The sequence below is a fragment of the Pleurodeles waltl genome, chromosome 5 (genome assembly GCF_031143425.1).
Source record: "Pleurodeles waltl isolate 20211129_DDA chromosome 5, aPleWal1.hap1.20221129, whole genome shotgun sequence".
NCBI classification, from domain to species: Eukaryota; Metazoa; Chordata; class Amphibia; order Caudata; family Salamandridae; genus Pleurodeles; species Pleurodeles waltl.
Genome location: NC_090444.1, coordinates 759,653,408 through 759,673,946, shown reverse-complemented (window position 1 = coordinate 759,673,946; position 20,539 = coordinate 759,653,408). Strand labels below are relative to the sequence as shown.

At 40.2% G+C, this 20,539-nt stretch overlaps 1 protein-coding gene across 1 annotated transcript in view; it reads right to left on the bottom strand.

Annotated features, from left to right (window-relative positions):
* The window catches only part of VIP (vasoactive intestinal peptide), a 61,730-nt gene extending 42,219 nt beyond the window's left edge, over window positions 1-19,511 (bottom strand). Inside the window, exons 1-3 of the mRNA XM_069234724.1 lie at window positions 19,262-19,511; window positions 17,296-17,412; window positions 1,382-1,522 (exon numbers count right to left, since the gene is read on the bottom strand). Of these exons, the coding sequence (XP_069090825.1) occupies window positions 1,382-1,522; window positions 17,296-17,402 (248 nt within the window). The 5' untranslated portion in view covers window positions 17,403-17,412; window positions 19,262-19,511. The remainder of the gene's footprint in view (window positions 1-1,381; window positions 1,523-17,295; window positions 17,413-19,261) is intronic.
* Between the last annotated feature and the right edge of the window lie 1,028 nt (window positions 19,512-20,539).

Genomic DNA, 20,539 nt, shown 5'->3' with positions numbered 1-20,539 from the left:
AAGAAAAGAAATACCAAAAACCATAGTAAGAAACAATGGAGTTCAGCTAGTCTGTAAGGAAATGTGTGTGGGCTCACAAAGGACATAGAGGTGACGTTTTTAAAGATTCCCAAGAGGAAGAATCAGTTGAGAAATTGAATGGTATACTGAAAGCTTGTGTGCATATGGCTATAATGATTTTGTGCCTGCAAGAATTGCAATAAAGGAGATGCTATGGGACCACATAACATCCCAGAGTGCTGTATCTCTTCTACACCATTTGAAACTCTGAAAAGTGTGTTTGTGTGTGTGTAAATGCATGTTTAACACACACCTTAGGGACTTAGCTCCCCAGGAAAGTTGGTTATGGTTTAGTCCCTTGTATTTGTCATTCAAGGCTCTTCCCCTTTAGTGGGATTTAGTGGGTTTCCTGAGTAAATGTTTTCCATTTCTGACACCCTATGACATACTTAATTTATACATTCGCTTGATCATAACTCCAAAATGTATAAGTGCTTACAAACATATCTTTCCTACACAGTATTTGTAACACATGAGAAAAGCCAGACAAGCACCATTTCTGCAAGGATAATTGCACAAAGGGAACAGGTCCCAGTACCGTGTATAGCTACTTTCAAGCGAGTGAATCAAAAATTTAAAAGTGCAGTTATATGTGATGTGCGGTACATCCTACCTCAGGATCAAGGCAAGTGTGGAGTGAAAATAATAAGTGTGTAGTTCATTATGGTCAATGGCCGGTCCTTATACATATAAGTATGGCCTTTTGCAGTGTGACTGTCTGTCTATCGGACAGTTATGGAGCAGGTCATAATTTAAAAATGAAGTGCTTCTCCAGTAATACTGTTGGATTCTCTGCATATTACAAAGGGTATTAAATGCAAAATACAGTTTTATATAACAACCTGGAACTAAGAACATTAATCATCCTAAAAATGCAAATAATAATCAAGTCAATAGTTTTTGAGCAATCATTCCCTTGACTGAATCTTGAGGTTTAGGAGTTCTGAACCAATGCCTCTTGATTTTGTGCTAGTTCTGAGAAGCTTTCTAGACATCTTGTTCTATTGTATCCATAGTTCTGGATGCAATGGCAACTGAGATTTGGAATAGGTCAACAGCTGGGATTCAGAGGACGGATGGGCGGATAGATGGAACAAGGAATGGATAGATGGATATGATGGTGATTTATGAATTATGGCCTTGGCTATAAAAATAGACAGCTATCAATCAATCACATTACAGACAAGTAGATAAAAAGATAGACAGAGATAGCTAGATTCGATAGATAGATAGATAGATAGATAGATAGATAGATAGATAGATAGATAGATAGATTTAATAGAAAATCATATATTGTATTGCAGTATGTCAAAATACGCACCTGCCTATTGCTCTTGACATATCAAAATATAGTTTATCATTTTCTGGCAAAGTATTTTGCAAAATATCTGCATCAGCTTTCAGTGAACCTGGGGACTGGTCAGCTTCATTTCCTCCATCGAAAGGTATTCTATTCCCCAACCTATTGAAGCACAGACGGGAAAAACATCTATTAGTCTTGACACCAGTACAAACTATTGACCAATTAGCTCACAATGCTTCTTAAAAGGGGCTAAGGGTAATCTAATTTTTACGTGGTGTTTTTTTGGATAAATACTTTTCAAATAACACGACATTCAGGGCTGTTCTATTTATCGTTGACAACACAGGCAAGCAGCAAATGCTGATTTTTGTTGATAACTTGGAATTCAGATTAGAAATGCAGACCCTGTGGAGTTATCCAAGACAACGCTCACCACAATTAAAAATGCTTTGATCACAAAAAGAGTCTGGAATCCTCACTGACTTTGTCATCACACATACTTGCTGAAAATTTTACTTAGGGAGAGTGAGGAAGTGGGAAAACGCTGACAGATTGTTAGCGGGCTAAACTCACAGCCAGGCAGTAAACAATCACTACCCTAAAAAAACATACGCTTCTCTTTGGTGTTTTTCTGAATAAAAAACAAACGTTCCCTTATCTAGATACCAATATTAGCCGAAAAGCTTTGTGAAAGTAAATGGTAAAGGGTGAGTTTTTTTAATTTGCTTAGGTACCCAGTGATTGAATTACTCACTATGGGACAACTGTAATTTCACGTGTGTTAAAAATATACTCATTCATGTCTTTTTTCACTCCTAGATGCCTTAAACAGCTTCAAGATTTTAGAAATCACATAAATTTCTTTGAGAGCTGAACAGCTAACAATACCAATATCACCTTAGCTTTTCTTTTCCAGAAGAATATAGAAGATTCACAAAATTCAAGAAAAAAAAGTTAATTCTGTCATCAGTGCTGGCATAGGGTAAAAACAACCCAGTTTTTACTTAAGGCAGTTATTTTATGCCAGAAACGACCTACAAACCAATCCTTCCACACCGTACCATTGTGTTCTGGTCCTGAATGTGGACACACAACACGTTCAGCAACACTCTTGGATGTGCAAGGGACAGATTCACAAAGATTGTGCTTGTAGTACTACTGGCTTGCTACTAATTCCCCTGAGTGAGCCAACAGTTCTGCTGACTTCATTTTAAAATTAAGAATAAGTCAAGAGTACTACAAGAGTAAGTCAAACCTGCTCATAGCTAAATATTTTTGAATTGGGACAAACTTTCTTTCTCCGTCCAGTGTCTAGCTGCAAATGCCTCACTTCAAAGACAAGCAATAAATTCTTTCATTTCTTACTTGGGACCTGCCTGAGAGCAATGACTCAGCTACATGCTGACTCAGTTCTGCAGACTCAAGTTCCATCAGCAGAAACAAAGATGCACTTCTCTAGCCACATCATATATTTGAATGAAAAATGTAATCAAACTCTATAAGGATGCAAACTTCTGTCTTAATGTTACAAGCCAATGTTTGCAATGAGAGGAAAACACGTGGGCCTTGGGTTCAGGGTACGCTCACCGTGCCCCCTTATGCCGTCTTTTGATTTGATTTTCCTCACCACAGTGCTCAGTTGACCATGTTGGGTAAAAGCAGCCTTAGAACAAATACTTCTGTGATAGTCAGCCAATCAAAGAGCAGATTCACAAATCCACAATGGACAATGAGATAAAAAGCTCCCAAGTCCAATGGTGTGCCTTTATTTTTTCACTGAATCCATGAATCCTCCATTAATTTGCAAATCTGCTGATTAACGGTCCAGATATCTCCAAAATGTAACTTCTTCATTCCCAGACTGCACGTTATAAAAGCTATTTTCTCAAACCCTACTGATTGGATGTATACCAAACTAAGGAAAGGCACTCCCTTGACTTAACATCTCTTTTCATATCAGGTTTAGTGGAATTTCCATTCAGTCATACTTTCTGTTTCAAGGATTAAACAATCCTTTTGGAGTTAAAATAGGAATTGTCACTTTTGAGACCATCTCCTCTCCTCTTTTTGGCCCCAGCTTAACAGTTCTGCATAAATCTTGCCATGAAGAAGTCAAAATGGATAATCTTTTTTGGAAAGGTTTGGGCACATTTTTCAAATGGTCCCAATGTTATAAGAAAAACAAAAAATGCACTTTCAATTGAAAAGCTAAGAAAACCATAACTTCGTAGGCGCCATTCTCTCCTGTTACAATCTATACTCAAATTCATGCTATGTTTTTCTTGTTTCTTGATGGTTACATCTTATGAATATTTACTTTGTCAGAAAGGCTGCCTTGTATACTCCTCTAACAAAGACTTGGGAATATATACCTTGTCAAATACGCTGCTATCTACTAAGACAGGGGAACAAAATGAAATACATAAGAAACTAAACAATGTGCATTTTTTGTACTTTTATCAGTGCTGAAATAGGAGTAAATGAAGTGATGTAAAAGTAAAACTTTTCTCTTTTATATGCCTAAGACTGCACTTAATATCACAGAACACCACTTCTTGTCTCTGTCATTTTTATGCTGTCTATGAATCCCCGGATTGTTAGAGTCACCCCTGGTAGTGGTTGTGTGTTTTGAACACACTTTCTTATTTTCATAAAAATATGCACTAAAAGCTTATAGTTTGGAATGTCAAGTTATTCTCGTAGTTGACATAAACAGAAAGAGACACATTTATATGGAAGTTTGTTTAACAGCATCAAATGAGGGAAGTATAAAATAAATGTGACACCCTTTGAATCATTCTATTTTGCCCACAAGTTATTTTGCTTCTTATTTCAAAACTCAATGTATTGAGCTTCTGCCGACAAATAACACTTGATAAAACTCCAGGCATTTCCTTGGACCTACATAGAGCTTTTATCATGGATTTTGTTATGAAGGAAGATGCAAGAAGGAAGAGAACCAATGTGGGGGAAAATCACGGAGCTGAAGCAGGTGAATACAGATCTTCATGAATCCTTTATCATACCATTGGTCTCAAGCAGGCACAAGCACCACATGAATCTCAACAACATAAAACAGGACAAGTTAAGGAATATTTTCTTTGCACAAACTAACGGCTAAGCATTTAGCAGATGTTTTGAAGTTTTGTAGATCAGCAAAGCAGAGGTGGGATAAAAGGTCTTGAAACATACCAGAAAGATTTATAATTTGGTGGTATGTAGTCTGTCCCCTTTGGTGGTGGAGGACATTATATCCACCACCCTGCCAGATAGAGTACCACCATATTTAGAAATCATCGTTCTTCCTGTGGTAATCTCTGTTGAGTGGATAGCCGCATTTGGTTTGAATGGACATGAGTTAAATGTTTTGTTTTTCAAGAACAAGATCCCAAAGTGGGACTTTATTTTTGAAAAATAAATAGCTGAGAACCTCTTCACCCAACAGGTGTTTTCTTTGGGTGTGGGATTCATTATTACTCATTCTCTGGTTTACGCTGGTTGTGATGAACAATAGAAAAGAACATCAGACCTCAGCACTAAAAAAAGACAGTAGAGTCATACCCTCACGCAATGTGCAGAACTCAGTCAGACAATCGGACTAAACCTTCCACCAAAAGAGCCAAAGGTGGTACCACCAATAGACATCTGATGCTCAGGTGGATCCTGAGCTTAGCAGATGGGGTACAAACCACCAAACTCCAAATCAGGCCCTTTGTCTTGATTAAAGGAATATAGGACATCGTTCCCAAAGGCTGCATTTTATCATTAATGGAGTTTCTACTCACAGCTATATGTTTTTAAAGATTGATTTACAGATTTAAGAGACAGGTTAATAGATAGTTTTTGTATTACAAAAAGTGTTCACCTTTTCAGAGACCTCTGGACTTAAAGATGAATGGAATCATTAAGGGTGTGGCTAATGGGAATCCTGTAAGGCTTGGCTCTATAGGAGCAGAACAATCCTCTAAAGAGTATGCATCTTAAATTCTGATTTAAGACCAGGTAGCAGAGTATTAATACCAACCTTCTGACAGGAATTACTTCTTGCTTTTTTTAAACTCTTTATCTGAAAGATTCGGAGGATCCGCAAGCATATTTTGGGAAAGAGCAAGTAAACATGAGCAGGAAATCCTACCTTCAGTAAATTATGATGCTCAGAAAGGATTTATTAGTGGTTAAAAGATTAAAGAAAATGTATTTCATCAGCTCACACTTACTGATCATGCCATTGAAGAGGGCCATTCCTGAATGGCTGGCATTGTGGATGTAGACAAGTTATTTGATTATACCAGATGCAGTTTTAATCGGAGCAGAATATAAAGTAATAAATTTAAAGAATCTGTTTTTTAAACTTCCGTTTAGTCTGTCTGTATTAATTCAGTACACAAATTGTATATAAATGGACTGGTGGGGTGTTTTTGCCATTTTTTTTATTAGGAAAGCGTCAAAAAGATAGTCCACAGTGCATAAATACAGTGGATGGCATTGTATAAAGGTAATAAGAAATATTTAAGTGTTCAATAGCAGGAACATCTTTTAAGATCATAGAACAGAATTTATTTACAGCAGTGTTAAAGAAGAGAACAATTGAAAGTATCACAACAGTGTAACCAGAGTAGTCACGGCCATCCAATCTCTTGGGGCTAGCCATGTACGTTTTAGAACCTCCAAACCGAAGTTCCCAAAAACGTTGGAAAAAATATTTTATCGCATTTTGGTGCATGAGTAGATCCAATTTATTCTTATAGTACTCCCAGGTTACTCATAAATCTCAGGAGTAAACCAAGAGTACTACTGGTTCACTCTTGGCTTATTACTGGAATTGAGGTGTGCCACCAGAATTCTGTCACACTAAAACTTTGTGAATCGGGTACTTTGGGGGTCATTCCAACCATGGCGGTCATCGACCGCCAGGGTGGATGACCACGGAAGCACCGCCAACAGGCTGGCGGTGCTTCCCTGCCCATTCTGACCGCAGCGGTAAAGCTGCGGTCAGAAAAGGGGATCCGGCGGTTTCCCGCCGGATTTCCCCTGTCTGGGCTGAATCTCCATGGCGGCGCTGCGACCCCCTTCCCGCCACCCTGTTTCTGGCGGTTTTTACCGCCAGGAACAGGATGGCGGGAACGGGTGTCGTGGGGCCCCTGGGGGCCCCTGCACTGCCCATGCCACTGCCATGGGCAGTGCAGGGGCCCCCTAATAGGGCCCCAGCATGATTTTCACTGTCTGCTTAGCAGACAGTGAAAATCGCGACGGGTGCAACTGCCCCTGCACCCCTGCAAGCCGGCTTCTGGGTTGCAGGGCCTTTCCCGCTGGGCCGGCGGGCGCTCCCTTGGCGGGCGCCCGCCGGCCCAGCGGGAAAGCCAGAATGGCCTCCGCGGTCTTTTGACCGCAGAGCGGCCAATTGGCGGTTTCCGCTTGGCAGGCGGCGCCCGCCGCCCGCCAATACTGGAATGACCCCCTATGTGTCTTAATATCCATAAGTCTGAATACATGCACCAATTTGTTCATAAAATTATTTCTCATAAACAGAGCAGAATCAATAACTCACCTGCTTAAAAACTGCAAGGAATTGGGTTACTGATTGAAAAGTGTTAAAACCCTTCTCAAGAAGCAACCACAATACTTGTTATGATGAACCACAAAAGTCACTAAATTAACCTGTGCTAAACCCTCAAAGTAGCTTAGCACAAAAGCCGTCAGTCTCACCTTAGAGGCACCGAGTTAAGTATTTATGCAGCACACAAATGGTAAGAAATTGAAAACACAACACATGGAAAATCCCACACTAATTCAGACAAATAAAGTGCAATGTCATAAATAAGATGACACCAAAACGAACTACTTCTAATCAGTGGAACCAAAGATATGCAGTCTTAAAGGTTAAGTAAAAATAGCACAAGAAGTAGAAAGTGCTAACTGTGGGAATTTGGTCAAGCAAGACTGGGACAAAATCACAGGTTCAGGTAAACCACCATGGAATGTGGACTGGATACAGGGACCAGGTTAGCCCCCTATAAAGGTTACCTTTAAAAAGTCTGAATTACAAAGTTAAAAACTTCAGGTTTTCACAGGAGGAGCTCAAGTGATGCCACCCAATGGTACGTGTCCTGGTGCGGCACCTCTTGGAGATTGGGGACTCACTCCAGCATGGGCCAGCAGGGCTCATGCAGGTCCAGTTATTGGTCCATGCAGTTCCAGTTGTAGGTCCAGGAAGGGCCAGTTGTAGCAGGTCAGCTGGGCAGTTGCAGGGAGGCCTCTCAAGATTCTTGTGTCCCTGTAGCTCAGAACAGAGGACAACCAACTGTCCCTTGGAGTCCATCCAGAAGTCCTGGGATTAAGCAACAAGGCAGTTCTAAATCAGCAGGGTAGTTCTCGGAGGTTACAATGCAGGCCTCAATCAGCAGGGCAGCCCTCTGCTAGCAGCAGGGCAGTCCTCTGATGTACAAAGCAGGTCTCAAGCAGTAGGACAGTCCTGTGAAGTACAAGACAGTCCTTCTGAGGGTCCTCCGCAGTCCAGGAGAGAAAAATAATGAGTCTCAGAGTCCTATTTTTATGCCTGATGCTAGTTTTAAAGTAGAAGAAACTTCCAGGGTTTTGCCAACACAGATGGTTCTGGAATTTCCTTCCTCCCTGCCCTGGCTCCAACAAATATGGGGTCACAAAAGACTAGTGTGAAGTTCTTTGTGAGTGTGCTGAGGCAGCCTCTGTGAAATGTAAATGGGACAGGGGGACAGCTCTGACTCTCCCACCCTGGTAGGATGGTCCATCCTGCCAACATCTAGTCCCCCATTGTTACACTGTCTAGGTGGAATATACAAATATCAACTGTCACTCTAATCAGAGTCAATAGGCTTCTGGCACCAAATGTTTAGGACAAGAAAATGTCAACTTTCTAAAAGTGGCATTTTCAGGATTGTGACACAAAATCTGGCTTTATGATTAGCAGGATTTTAAATTACAATTCTTTAGACACCAAATATGACTTTTCTACCTATTTCCAAACAAAGGTTATCACTTATTAAATATAATAAGGTACCATGTTTTATGGATGAGGTAGGCCTCACAGTAGCAAAAAACACATTTTGGAGTTCTTCACTTCCAAGACAGGTAAAACCTAAAAGTATGTGTCCAACTTTTTAAAGAGACTGCACTCTGCACATTGGGCATTTTAGGGTGTGCCTTAGTGGTGACTTATACGTATAAAAAAGGGAGGTTTAGGTTTATTTTTCTCAGGTTATGTTGTCTGTTTAAAACATGTTTTAAAAGGCTACTTATGTTGAAGGAAAACAAGTGTAGAATGCCCACTAGTAACATTCAATTTACAGACCCTGGTTAATGTTGTACCACTTTATAGGAATATATAAATAAATGACATGTGCCAATCAGGTTTAGGACAGTTTTACCTTGTTTTAAGGAGTGAGCATAAGCATTTTAGATCTGGTTAGCAGTGGTAAAGTGCACAGAGTCCCAAGGGCCAGAAAAAATGGGTTCAGAAAAAATGAGGGTTGAAAACAAAATGTTTGGGGTGACCCTGCAGAGAGGGGCATGTCCAACAAAAATGTGGTAAGTGCCGTTTTTAGGTTAGAAATTGGAGTCATGGATACAATCTTATTTTAAATAGATAACCAAAAATAAACATAACGAACATGGTATTTAAGTGTTGTGATGAAGAAGTATTCTAGGCATCTGCTTTAACTACAGTTCCAGCACTCCATGTATAGAGTAGGAATTAACTTATTATCTGACTACTATGTATGCATACAAGTCTTATAAGTATGTTTCTCCTAAAATGCTCATAACACCAGTAAAACTATTTCATGTGAATATGAGAATACATTTTAAAATAGGAAGGAGATCACATGACTTTAATTTTCAGTGTTTGTTAGTCAGTACTAAAATAAATTTAAAAAATGACTCTTCACTTTTATTTAGAGCATATGAGTACATACTATGCCATAGGAGTCAGAGCCCTTTACGAACTTTCAAAATTGCAAAAAAGGAAGCGAAAATACAGATTATGATGATGATAATAATAATAATAATATTAAGGGTAATAATATTAATAATAATACTCCTCATCTTAACAATAATGTGTAGAACACATAAATAAGCTGTTCAATTATGCGTATGTATAGGTTCAGTGAAAAGCTCAACAACAGCTTTCAACGGCTTCCTAAAGTGAAAACAGACAGAATGAGTTTCACTAGATGAGAGTTCTACTATGTGGTGGCAGACTCTTGTAGAATTCTGAGCCAAAAGTGTCCATTTGTGCAGAAGTCTATATCTAGCAAAGAAGGAGAACATCTGCCCTCCAAGGACAACCACCCTTTGAGCTAGATAACCCAGACTACCAAGACAGATTGCAGGGGTATGTGGTCATTATAATGGGTGACTATGACCAGCCTGATGGAGGAGTTGAATATAGCAAAGCATTTAAACAGGACAAGGAGGACTTGCCTAACTTCACCAGAGTAGAGCATTCTCATTGTCTATGACTGAGATGAAATATGCCTGGACAACTGTTTTCAGATCCTTGATAGCGTGTACAACTAGAATGTTTTAACTAGTGAAGGTGGAAAAAATAGGATTGATGAAGTTTCATAACAGAAAGTTTGAGGTTCAATGTGGAGTCCGAAGTAAAGCTCTGAGATTCAGTATGAGACATCATTGTTGATTAAATCTGTGACTAGTTAACCCATGCAGCCATTTCTGAATTGGCAATAAAAAGGATTAGAAAGAGAAAGGCAGGAACGTTGGGCAGAGGTATCATCACACTGGTCAAGCAGTACTTCATGTTGCGATCCACCCTATGTAGTAAGAGGTCAGCTTGCTAAATTCTGAAATGAACTGCTTCGCAATTCAACCCACCTTATTAATATTCATTAGGTAGGTCACAATTTGAGACTCACTCTGATTGGTTACAATCACAGAGATGGTGTCCTGCAAAGGTCAGCAGACCATCATGTCTGTGATTGTGTTTAAATGAAGAAGCAACTGTTAAGCAGCATCAAAGATAAAAGGCTGCTTAAAAAAAATATATAAAGTTATCAGTTTTTACAAATTTCTCTGAGAGTTGGCCCCAGTCCCCTGGATCACTGTCTACTTTCACAGAAACTTTTTTCCACAATTCACAAGGTAGAAGAGGTCCAAAGAGGCCTCAGGACCTCTTGCAGAAGAGCTACCACCCCAAATCAGGCAATGATTCAATAGTTTGCAACTAGACTTAGGGTCACAAAATATAGACACATTGCCTACAAATTCCATATTTCAAAGTGACGTGAAAATGCTCCTTCCAAATACTGAATCGGTATCTAGAATTAATCCCATTTTAGAAGTCGGTAAAACTTTACCAGTTTCTAAAATAGAACTGATACAAAGGAAAACCCTGTTTTGTGGTTGCAAACCTTAATTTGGATTTTTTTTTATTACTGAAAAAAAAGTTAATACAAAGGCCCTTTGTGTTCTATTGTAGTTGATGATTAGTGTGCTCAGTCATGTGCTCAATTGTCATTAAAGTTTGCAAGCCTCTGTTTTAGACCAAGAAACGTTTTTACACCAGTAGAAGGGACATGTAAAGACGTGAAGTCTCAAAATTCTGTGTCAGATTCATAAAGGACTTCTGTTGTCCTTGCATGGCAGCAGTTATTGCAAGACAACACAGGTCCTTAAATGGTAATTACAAAGCAATACAAGGAGCTATTTGTGCCGGCTTGCATGACTTTGTAAGAAAAAAGAGAAACTCTGAAACTTCGATGTGTTGCAATTTGTTGTGGTAGGCATTCCATGGTTGTAACATGGGCATTTTTGTGCATCCACCCATGGAATTTGATGCAACCCCAGAATTTCTAAAGACAGTTAACCTGGGGATCCACCAAAATGATGCACCTAGCACAGAGAGTCAAACGAGGAAAAATATATTTATTTCAACTCATTATTTTCTCTATTCACCTGTTCTGCAATCTGCAGCCCACATAGATCGAGGAGATTTCCTCGAAGGATTGTTTTGCGCCGGAAGAAATTCCTTACTGATCAACATACACCCAGGCCTTAATGAGTGCACCCTAGAGGCATGGCACCAGGGTGCCTGCGTAGGCACTAGACAGCACACACTTGCAAACGATAAGAGGGAGCAGATGTGTGCCGTACCTTAGGAGATGTGGCACATTACTGCTTTCTCCATTTCATGCAATGCAGTAACTTTGCTTACTGCCCTGCTTTACATGAAACATTGGTAAATATGCTGCTCGGTGTATTGCATGTTGTGTTCATTTCTTTAGTACAAATAAAAGGTTTCACAACATACAACACTGCAGAAAATATTAACTGCACTTTAATAGAGATTTATGACCCTGCAAAAGAAGACTACTAGCCCTACTTCACATAACATTTTGACAAATATTGGGGCATTTCCATCGACAAGATAGATGCATTAATCAGTTGCATGTTATGTTATGTGTTATCCAGCAGGTCAAGTGTATGAAGCAGAACCAATTGTTCACTCAAAGAGGATGTGTTATTTCAGCTGACTCCCATTATTTTTTCAGCAAGAGGCAGATGCCAATGAAGGAATGTTTTGAAGGCCACTCACTGTATTTAACATTTATATGTATTTATTTATTGTTTTAAACATTCCATAGTGCACAAACAACAGAAGTTGCTATGTGTGCTTCTCCAACTGCCATACTAAATATGTATTAGCGGTGAACCATGCCACAACACATCTAAAATCGCTGTATTTTTAATTCTTTCTGAAATTATAGCAGGACAGTAAATGATCTCAGTAGTAAGTTGAGTGGGTTCCAGAAGCAAAGTCGTTTTAGTGTAAAATATAATATACACAACTGCAAAAATATTTCCCATACTAAATACTTGTAAGGGTAATGAGTATCAGGCGAATAACCACTGGAGCCTTGTCTGCGTGAAAATTATACATGAAATATGCCTCTGTGTGCAAAACCATTCAGGATAACATGTCAGAGTATTTTCCATTCTCCATACAATTTCTAAAGTGGTGCGCTGACTCAGGACGTTCTGCTCGAACAAAGGCTTCTACAAATAAAATGTTCATCCACAGTGTAGAGGCAAAAAAACTGAAAGCATACAAAATATTTGAAACTCATTTATCAGGTTTTCCACAAGAATACAATTGCATGATAAAATATATTGGACAGTCATAATGTATGGCGTCCCCCACTGTTGACAGGTTAAGTATAAACATGTTCAGCAGTAACTGACATGGGCATCATGTGTGGAAATGAATTGAGAGGTTCTATATTTCAGTTAGATTGTATGGTGTCTTGTCGAGCTGCAGTGTTGTGTATTTGTTTGAGGTGGTGGTGTCTTTCTGCTGGGGGCTATTGTTATAGACTGTGTTACAGTAATTAGGTTGCCTATTGCCGGTAGTGAATTCACTATCCTTTTTTTGTCTGGGGAGACAACCCGGAAAGACTGGCTGGCGGGGGCAATCCTAAAGAAGCATTTATAAACTAAAGTACTTTTTCAATGTGCTTGTACCGTATGAAAAGTGTATTACATTGCTTTCTGTTGTTTTTATTTTCCTTGCTGTATAGTTATTGCTCCCTAAAAGTGGGAATATATCAACAACTGGGAGCGCTGTTTCAGGCTTTTTATCTAAGCCTGGGAACATGGTATGGTTTGGTGATCCGTTAGTGAGCTTAAGCTCTGCAAGATTCAGGAGTCTATACTTTAGGAGCTGTAATTGTGCTTGTTTCTTTCTCTGTGTACTTTATTCAGTGTAGACAGTGCTGCTTGTCCTTTAGAGTGTGTCCCCTAGACACATTTCTCATTCTAGTTGTCCCCCTACTATGAGTAGATGGGTATGCACGAAAAGAGATGATACCTTTCTTCACAGACTGATATTGGAACAAGTTCTGAAACATTATGACATATGACTTTCAAAATGATCTCAAACTAGCGGTACCACAATCTCCTGAGTATCTCCAGAGTGAAATACCTACCAGAAGATTCACTGGAGCAAACATGACAACCTCAGTGACCATGTTGCATTGCAATAGAACAGTGTGGATCATTGAAACCAACAGTTGTCATGCAGCAGGAGAGCTGTGCAATATATAATTGCTACATTAATACTGCAATGATAGAAATAGAGAAGGGATTTTTAAAGGTTAAAGGACAAACTTGATACAAACCAATGTGAATCTCCTGTAGTGGAGCTTATCACATTCTTTTTGGATTTGTGTTACCTCAAGATACAATTGTGTTTCTTCAGCAAATAACTGTAGTTAGCCATATTTTGCATAATATATGCTTTAAAAGATAAGAAAGATGGCAACCATGGGGAGGTGTGTACGGTCATGTGCCTGACTGGCATTGGTGTTGGATAGGTTTACTTGATTTGTTTGCTTAAAATAAACTATACGTATTACAAGCAGGAAAATACAAACCTGCCAGCAACAAAGAGAGGTGGTGTAAGTGTGCCGAGGTAAAAACTGTGCAACAAGATTGAAAGTATTGTAAAAAAGTTCTATTTTGTTTTTAATCTTATTTTCTTGTTTAAATTATGTTTTGTGCGTTTCTGTGAACAGTAAACGCTATTTAACTTAAATTTGATATTAGTAAAGGCTGTAGACAACATTTAAAGTACTATCAGGATAGAGAACTGACCCCTGCCTGCTATATATAAAACCTGTTGCTGTTCTACAAAATCTACATGATGTACCATGAGAACATTCTCAATAGCTACATTCTTTTTTATTAGGGGGAATACAATGATATCCAGATCAATCTCAAACTACAAGATGGTGCCGAGGATCACTGATAATTAGTGGTCGGCTTCACTCGCATCAATAAAGAGACAGGGCTCAGCTTTCTCTGAATCAATGCATTAACTATTGATATCATGATGAAGAGGATTCCTCTTCCCCTGAATACTGCAACTGTATGATCATTTATGATAGAGTTCCATCCTACAACTTTTTCAAACTCCAAGGAGCTCAAATTCCTATTGGTTACCTCGCCTTCCTCTTGTTAAAAGTGAGACCCATCCCCAAATCTACAATGTCTCTACACAACTCATGCTCACGTAACAGTTACAATTCAAACGTTTCTGCCTTGCATGTAGAGAATCTAATCTGCACATACCAGGGTACCTCACCCAAGTGTTGATCTCATATCAGCAGACAATGCCCCACGTGTGGCAAACTCTAAATATCCTCTTTAGTTGTCTCAGATTTCTTGCTAAACGTTGCTCTTAAGTTGTAGTTTCCTTTCAGTGAAGCATGAAGTCTTGTGTTTAATTTCAATATGTAAACATTGGGGCGAGTTTAAGTTTCTTGGACAAAGAATATTTTATGATAAGGGTGGATTAAATTTAATTAAATGTCACCAGTAAAATTCTGCTAAGTTTACAATCATTGCTTTTTGGAAGAAGTGTCCTGTAAAAACAATTGTGCATCAATATTTCTATGAAAAGTGAGGTTTTGCTGGGATTTTATTCTTCAAAGTTATTTTTGTGATTTTTTTCTTGAAATATGAACTTCACAAAACGTGCAAATTTTGGATTTTTTGAAACAAAAAACAGCCCAATGTTTATGTGGAAATATGTTGCAACTTCATACTAGAAAGGTGGATGTTTGATGTGGGTTCAATTGGAATAAAACTTTTTTATGAGCAAGCATATGAGCAAACAGATGATTGAGTGAGCTGGAAGAGAGCATTCCATGCTATTCTAGAAAAATTTACTCTTGAAAAGTATTGCCAGGATTTGGGTAAAAGACTGAGGAAGATTCAGCTTCAGTTACTGGAGTAAGTTAGCTAATTTGTGTACCATGCTAAGGAGTGTTCGCAGCAGTTGGGTTAAATTATGATTTTACTGGAACTTACCATTCATTATAGAAAGTCATAGTAATAATGGTATGTTTGAGTAAGGCTTTACAACTGGTTTGGTTTAATCACTTTCCTATAAGTATTTTGATGTTCTCTGATTTCGGTTTTAATTCTGCAGCATGTATTTTTCAGGGTCTGAAGGATCAGGGAACCAACAACATTCTGGCGTCCACTTCCTTGAGTTTATGATAAGACAATAATGTACAAAGTCTTGTGAATTACCTCTTCACAAGACCCCTGGAAGTATGCCATCCGGTGGCTGTCAGCATAGTTATGGATTTACCACATTTGTTACATAATCCACCATCTGCTGCATAATTTGAAAATTCCAACAAAAGGAACATGGTTACTGGCTCAAATAGATCAAGCATAACTTTTGAAAAGGGCCACACATTGCTCTGCGCAAAAGCTACCATGTCACCTGTCAGGTGCTAATTGCTATATTCCGATAATAAACTGTGTGTATTGTTTTGCGTTTTAATTTATTCAAAATGCATACTGGTGTCCCCAGCTTACTGTAATGGCACAGTGAAGGTCTCAAGATTCCAATAATGATTTAATGAGGGTCCCTGGGTTACAGTAATGATTATGTGGGGGTCCACAGGAGTTGAAAATGTAAGAACCACTGATCTACAAAACTATTTATTACGCTTGCATCCCTTATAAACCTTGAAATTAAATATTACAATGTACTTTTGCATTCTGTGTATTATCTTTACATTTGAAGGGATTCGTATTTAATTTTGAGGAAAAAAAATAACTAAAAAGTCAAAAAGATTGTGTGAAACTTGGCTAAAGAGTACCTGCTTGTCCTCATTTTATTACCTAGCGCCTTCAACTCTAGGTTTAATAACAGATGTCAATATGAGGTAGGCGACACCATGATGTTTTGGGTAGGCAGTGAGTTATGACATAGATGAAAGAATGTTAAATAAAACAAAATAGATCACCAATGTGAGAAAGCAAAAGTTAAGGTGTTTTCAAACCTCCAGAGGTTTGCAGTTATCACTGCCTTTTGGGGTTAGGGAATATGTTTGTAGATCTCAGGTCCTCTATTGCAGATAGACAGTGGCTGACTATAACCCATTTTGTATAGGAAACATGATGTAGGGAACAAAACACGAGCTAAATTTCCTGTGTTGTAGGGACAGTAACGAAGAGGGAATTCAGCTGGTGCATTTTATTCAATCATTAGATTGTATTTCAAATGCTGGAGAACTTTGGCATATGACTAAATTCTAGGTTAGACCTAAATTCTTATAAGGCTGTGTCACCAGACAGTACTGTGCTTCTTTAACAAGCACTTTAGAAGTTTCCAAAACAAGACTACTTAGAGCCTCCTTTGGAATTTGGTGGGCAGGTTACTCTGTCACAAAAGTGACAGATATCCTGTTCGCCTAATTATGAGAGCATTATATCCAATTGCACTTGAAATACGGCAGACAGGATATCCATTACAATGTGAAGGAGCAATCAATTCCCCAAACTCTAAATCTGCCCCTTAGTTTTTGTTGTGACAATTACATCTTAGCTGTGAACATTTGGTCATTTCTGCTTGAGAGAGGTTGCGGGCATACAGTGCTTAATTGTTGCCAGTGGCTGCAAATGGATGGCACTGTCACTCATTATTATGGAAAGGGAGTTATTTTTCATTATAAGACGTTGGCCCAGAGCAAGAAAGCGATGGGCAGAATAGGGTGGAGGAGGAGGGAGGAGAAAGAGAACGTTAGTGAGACAGTGGCAAAGGGAGAAAACATGGATGAAAAAGAAACTTCAGAGAGATAAAGACACAAGTGTATAGTGGTGGACGAAGGAGACATAACCTGGAATTCATGCCAAAACAGCATTGGTATTCGCCAATCCTGGCATTAGGGAGGCAGCCTCTCGGAAAAGTTTGACCCGTTTATTTATTCATTTTTACAAACTAAACTGCAGACGCCTTACTTTTTCGAAGAGTATCTAAATTGAAGCTGACATTTAGCCATAAAACTAGATTTCCTCGTAACAGGGAAGTTTGGTCGTGGTCACTGTTGGCAAGATGTTGCAGTATTGGTTGTAACATTTACCTCATGGCTGAGTACGTCCCCAGCGCCGGCAGCGCGTGAGCCCGGAAGTAAAGGAAGCTAAAGAGAGCGAAAGACAACAGCAACTGCGCGCTGCTCCGGTGCTCCATCGCTGAGGGTCTAACAGAGAAAAGGAGAAACAGGGCACGTCAGGCTTTTTGATGGCATCAGTTGTTGAAAAGAATCAAAGCAAATCTTTGAATGTGTGTCGGTTTTAGCAGCTGTAAGCAGCAGGGGAAAGCACAGCGCAGCGTAATGTTTACGTTTTGACCCTGCAAGCCCCCGCATCTTCCCATGTGCAGTCAAAAGCCAGAATTCATGCAATAAGCGCACACGTGTAATGCACTGTCTGGGGCGCCGCTGCGGCGTGAGAAGATGCACGGCTGCACCTTTAAGCGCTCGAAGTGAGATGCGCAGAAGACTTCCTGGTGGTGGGACAGGGCAAGGCGCGCGCGCTTAAAGGTTCGGACAAAATAGAACAGAAGAGAGTGGGCAGAGTGCTTATAGGTGGGAACAAAACGCAACAAAACAGATGGGGGAGTGAGAGACATGTTGAGGGGTGGGAACGCGAAGGGGTAGAAACGGAGGGCGGTGTCCGTGTACCGTAGGGCGAGGGGATCAAAGTCTCACTCCACCCCACAGTTGTACGCAAGCGCCACTCGCAGAATTAATCAATGAAAACATGCTATCGGTGTAGTGTGCCTAAGAAACTTTAATATTTCACGTATAAAAGCGAGGATGCTGTCTAAGTCCGCGTGATGCCCCCATACACTCACGCTCCCCATCGCTCACAGACCTTGTTTATCACAATACAATAGAAGGCGACACACGCCCTTGCTAAGTGCAACAATGTCATCGAACCAGAGTTGTGTTTTATAGTTAAATCTGAAAAAAGCGCAATGTGTAAACTTTGACTGTGCTTCTTCACAAAACAGGCGCCCGCCTGGCCAGAAAGTTCAAATTCCAGCATCTGCGAGGATGATACTGGTAGCCTTTCAATTAAACCATTTTTGTGCCCAGCAGCAAAGCGACTGTTCTTTAACGTTTAGGAGGCACGTGGCTATTAACAATGTAATAACAATAAGTCTTCGTATAGTTTCTAGTACCACACTCCTGCCGTTTTGGCTATGGAACTAAGACATGTTACTACTATCCACTGCATTGCACCCACTTGGAGAGATAGAAGTCAGAGTTTGTCTAGCTTGGATTCCAAATCATGCTCGACCGATCACCACACGTGCTATCAGCGAGCTTTCAGCACGCTCAGCTGTAACACTTGTTGTTACAGCGCTTTGAGGAGTGGGTGAAAAAGTGTCATAAAGCAGCTAGATAACATTGTTAATAAGGTGCGCTTAGTTCTCTACGCATAAAAGCTAAGCACTGTGTCTAAATCTCAAACTGCCAACGTTTATTCTTGGTGGTGGAGGATAATGAAAACCGTGCTCTGCACAAAACTTAGATGTGCAACCGCGTCGAAAAGTGACATTCACTTCAACATGAGTAGATATATTCATTGCTTGAAATGGAATATATAGAAGACAAGATAATCTGTACCAGAGTACCTGCTAGTTTCTGAGACGTGCCGGTACTCTCCAATTAAAAGTATTACGTTTTCCTTAAGAAGTGCAGGTACTCTCCCCCTTGAAGGAAAAACGTGCCGGTACTCAGTCTCCCCTTTGAAATAAAAAAAGTGCCGGTACTCAGTACCGGTCCATTTAAAGCACTGGATATATCTTAAAATGTCTCGTGCAGTGCACAGATTCGCGCGAAATTTCATGTGAAGCCACAAGTCAAGTCGAGCGAGGTATTGAAAGAGGCGTCAATGTGGAGGTCTCTTTTCAAGATCTGACTTATTACCTACTAAGGAATACCCAAAGCAGACTTTCTATTTTTTTCAAAAAAGTTCGCGAACAGCTCTTATTTGTTCATCGTAGTTTGTGTGAATAAAAAGTTTGAATAAGCTACTCACAATGTCAGTGTGGGTCTCCTGGTTCCCTGTGGGTTGGATCCGCCACCACCTTTGAGAGGCTGGGAAGGGGACTGCCTCTACCCCGTGCTCTCAAGCAGGGAACTGTCCGGGCTCCGCGGTGCTGAACCCGCCCTCGGTGGGTGGTGAGAATCTGGGCGGCGGTGACAGCGCAGGAGGCCCCTCTTGCCGCAGGTCCCTGTACCGAAGTCTCGCGTCTCTGGTGCGCCAGCCCTCTTCCCTACACTGCTCTGCTCATCCATGGCGGGGGCTTGTTTTATAGAGCCAGGATCTGCCTCACAAAAGGCAATCAGGTTACTGAGCAAGGAGACGTCACTGCTGCTCCCAAGGGAGTGCTCCGTACGTCATCAACTCCCGCGTGCACTTATTGGGGGTATTTCTTTTAATATTGACTTAGGACGGTGGGTGTCTTCCGTCCTTGGGCGAACAAGTCCCAAATTCCACAGTGAACAAGGTTGTACATCTGAGTGAGCGGTAGCAGCAGGTGGGGCGACAAAGCTCAAGGCCAAGATGGTTCAATGGGTTAATAAACCAATGGAGAGGTGCAGTTACGTAATGAAAGTCGCTGGTTCCAAAGCTGGCGAGGGTGTTCAGACTTCCATCCTTTTGAGAGGGTTCAAATACTCACCTTCGCTGCAGCGCCATGAAACTACCTGGGTGCCAAGGGCAGTGGAAGCATGAGTTATTGTTATTACTAATATTTATTAACTGGACGTTTATCCTTTCAGTTGGGTCAGGTGCGTGGAAGACCGGAACGTGTTGTTTTGCATTCTGATTTGTGTTATAATGAACAGTTAGTCTGCTTCCCTTTTATATTAGTTGTAAAACCTTTGGCAAACCATGCTCTGGGTGTAACGTTATATCCGCATTGGTATAGTTATCGACCGAAACACCAAATAAACCACGTGCAACGTTTTCACGGATATAGTAAGAAGTCGTTTAAGAAGTACGTAACTCGAGCTTCCACTCACATTTGTATTTCTCCATGCAATGTGTGCTAATTTAATTAACAGTTTGGACGGGTTTCGTAGAAGTCGGGTGTCAATTGTCAGTAGACCGAAGGTCGCTGCAAAAAACGTTGCCGATGTGGTTGCCTATTTCTTCCAGCCATTAGAGATTGCATTCGGGGGCATCTTACATGTTCTCGGGTGAAAAGTGATTTTGCATCAACACCTTTCAATCAAAATGACTTCAGGTGTCAACCAAGAAAATTTTACGTTTCAAAGTGGCAAATTGACACAAGTAGACATTTCAGTGCAT